General features: G+C 36.6%; 1 protein-coding gene across 2 annotated transcripts in view; it reads right to left on the bottom strand.

Annotated features, from left to right (window-relative positions):
• Positions 1 to 2,884, bottom strand: part of LOC106884323 (NADH-cytochrome b5 reductase-like) — a 130,850-nt gene that overhangs the window by 81,526 nt on the left and 46,440 nt on the right. For both annotated transcript variants that reach the window (XM_014935652.2, XM_014935653.2), the window contains exon 4: positions 892 to 979. In XM_014935652.2, coding sequence (XP_014791138.1) covers positions 892 to 979 — 88 coding nt within the window. The remainder of the gene's footprint in view (positions 1 to 891; positions 980 to 2,884) is intronic.

The raw sequence follows: 2,884 nt of genomic DNA, 5'->3' as shown, positions 1-2,884 counted from the left end.
TGTGTGTGTGTGTGTGTGTGTGTGTGTGTCTCTTTCTCCTGACATAGCATGATTGTTGTAAATGAGTGTCACCATCATACAAACAGTGTCCTTCGTTTGCAACCTTCCATGAAATCATGACCAGCCACATGAAAATATTACCTTACTCAGAAACAGCTAAGGGTTGGCAAGAGGAAGGGCATCTCACCATAAAAAATTTGCCTCAACGAATTCTGTCCAATCCATACAAGTATGGGAAACGATGACGACGACGACAATGACGAGGATATGACATTCATCTACATAGTTAATGGTCATTTCAATATTGTGGTTTCTCCAGTAAGCTGACAGGTGTACATTGAATACACTGACAGGTAGATGTGTTTGCAATGTCACTTGCCAATGTATGGCAAAAGCAATGTTGCAAAAGCGGTTGATGCAGAGTAAAGATTGTATAGCAATGATGATGTGTAGAGGAAAGTTGTATGGCAAAGGTCATGTAACAGAGGTTATCAAAGGTTATGTAGAAAAGTTAATACAGCAATAAATTATACATCAAAGGTGACAAATGTGATGTACAGGGTGTCCACAAAGTCTGGGTACATGTGGATTAACACATACTTTAAGAAATTCTTATTTCTTATATTTAATTGTTTATGCTATGATTTTATTTACTCCATGTACCCACATGTGGATTAACACATACTTTAAGAAATTCTTATTTCTTATATTTAATTGTTTATGCTATGATTTTATTTACTCCATGTACCCACATGTGGATTAACGCATACTTTAAGAAATTATTATTTCTTATATTTAATTGTTTATGTTATGATTTTATTTACTTCATGTACCCAGACCTTGTGGACACCTTGTAGAAGACAATTTTGATGATAAAAGCATTTAACTCACCTTGATAAGAAGATCAAAATAACCAGGTGCTTCCATATCACTGATTGGTGTATATTGACGAAATAGCTCTTCCCCTTGCAAAGTGGCCCTTCAAACAATATTTTAAAGTGAGTTAAAATTTCTCATAGAATAAAGTACTTTTTTTCACAATTGATAATAAATTGTAGTCTTAAAAAATTTTCTAAATAGGTCTTAATTTCTTTCTTAACTATAGACTTAACTGAAAAGTAAGTACTATATTAATGCTACTGTTGAGTGGGTGATGCAAAAAAGGGATACTTCTAATACTTGCTTCCAAAATTTTCTCAACTATCTACCTTTGAAGTACCTAAGTTATGTTGGTATTGAAGTTTTATATTAATTGTGCTGATTGAATTTTAACAGGTGATAATCACACTAATGATAAGCAAATCAGTTGTTGCAACCACTTTCTACTGGCCAGTAAAAAAAAAATAAAATGTGTAAATTACATCATATGAAATGTGAAGAGTTCAAAAACAAGCCGACTCAGTTCTTGTGTCTCAAGTGCACATGCACAGAGCCAAGTATATTCAGTTCTGGCCAGTAAAGATTAAAAGAACTAAAGCAAATTGAGAAAATATCTGGGCCTATCATGTGTGTGTGTGTGTGTGTGTATGTGTGTCACCACTGCTTGACAACCGGTGTTGGTGTGTTTATGTCCCCCATATCTTAGCAGTTTCACAAAACAGACTGATAGAATAAGTACCAGGCTTAAAAACAAGTACTGGGGTTGATTCGTTTGACTAAAACCCTTCAGGGCAGCACCCTTGCATGACTACAGTCTAATTACTGAAACAAATAAAAGAATAAAAGAATATTCTTGTAGTATTGTTGGAATTAGTCTTTCTTGCAATGACATCCATCAAACCCAGAAGACGGGCAGTGGTGTCTTTTTTAAAAACTTCTAACACCAACACAGTTCTGACCATCTCTCCATCCATTTTCACAAACACGAACCCTAGGAGGGTCATGGAGGTAGAATCCTCAGCTATCTCCTCCATAGGATTCTATCAAAAAGCACCATCATTACACTTTCCAGCTGGACTCCCAAGTGTAACCAACTGAGACAATGGATATTGTCCAACCATTTCACTTGTAGTCTATTCCTAGGTCTCCTGCCAGTTGACTCAGCTTGAAGAATCTGTCTTGTGATCCTTTCCACTGGCATGCTAACTCATGGTCAGAATTCTAACTAAATTCTTTTTTGGTTAGTATTAAGACCAAGCGTCTATAATATCTGAAATCCATGGTCAGTTGGGCCATTTAAACCTTTGACCATTAATCTTAATATTTATTACCTCAACTATATGTCCAATGCAGTAATGCCACCCATATGCAGCTGCTAAGTCTGCAAGTAATAGCAGGCAAATCTCCCTCAAAATCACATCCTTCTATTTAAAAAATGAAAGGACATGCTGAACAGCTACAGTCCTAGATATACAAACAGCCTTTGTGCTGGTCATGACTGGAACACCTTTGATGTTGATCATCATCGTTCCCTACTATCTCTGCATGTGGTAAAATGCACATTAACAGGAGCTCATAGTTGTCTCCATAATATCAATCTGAGTTGCTAGACAGATCTCGAGTTGATTTTATCAGCCATACTCTTTTGTGCTGGCTTGGAGTATGTTAGAAAGGGTTATTAATTTTGGTGATTTCCTTCTCCTAGATTGATTGCCTTCACTGCAGCTAAAGAGCTCAATCTAATCTTAGAAAAATGTATTTAACTCATAGATGGGACCCTGACAAGTATTACTGTTCCAGGGCAGAACAGGCCTGGGAACAACGGTAATTAAGGGATGATTTCACACTTCCTGCAACTCCAGAACTTCCAAACTGGAGCCTCACCACCAGACGCAGTTTAATGTCATACCGTCATACCTAGGGCAAACCTTTTGATGATAGGTTTACTCAATCAAAGCTGACTTGAAGCCAAACAACAACAATTCACAACATTATTAATCTTATG

Source organism: Octopus bimaculoides, chromosome 13, assembly GCF_001194135.2.
Source record: "Octopus bimaculoides isolate UCB-OBI-ISO-001 chromosome 13, ASM119413v2, whole genome shotgun sequence".
Classification (NCBI taxonomy): Eukaryota; Metazoa; Mollusca; class Cephalopoda; order Octopoda; family Octopodidae; genus Octopus; species Octopus bimaculoides.
This window is presented reverse-complemented; position numbering and strand designations above follow the sequence as displayed.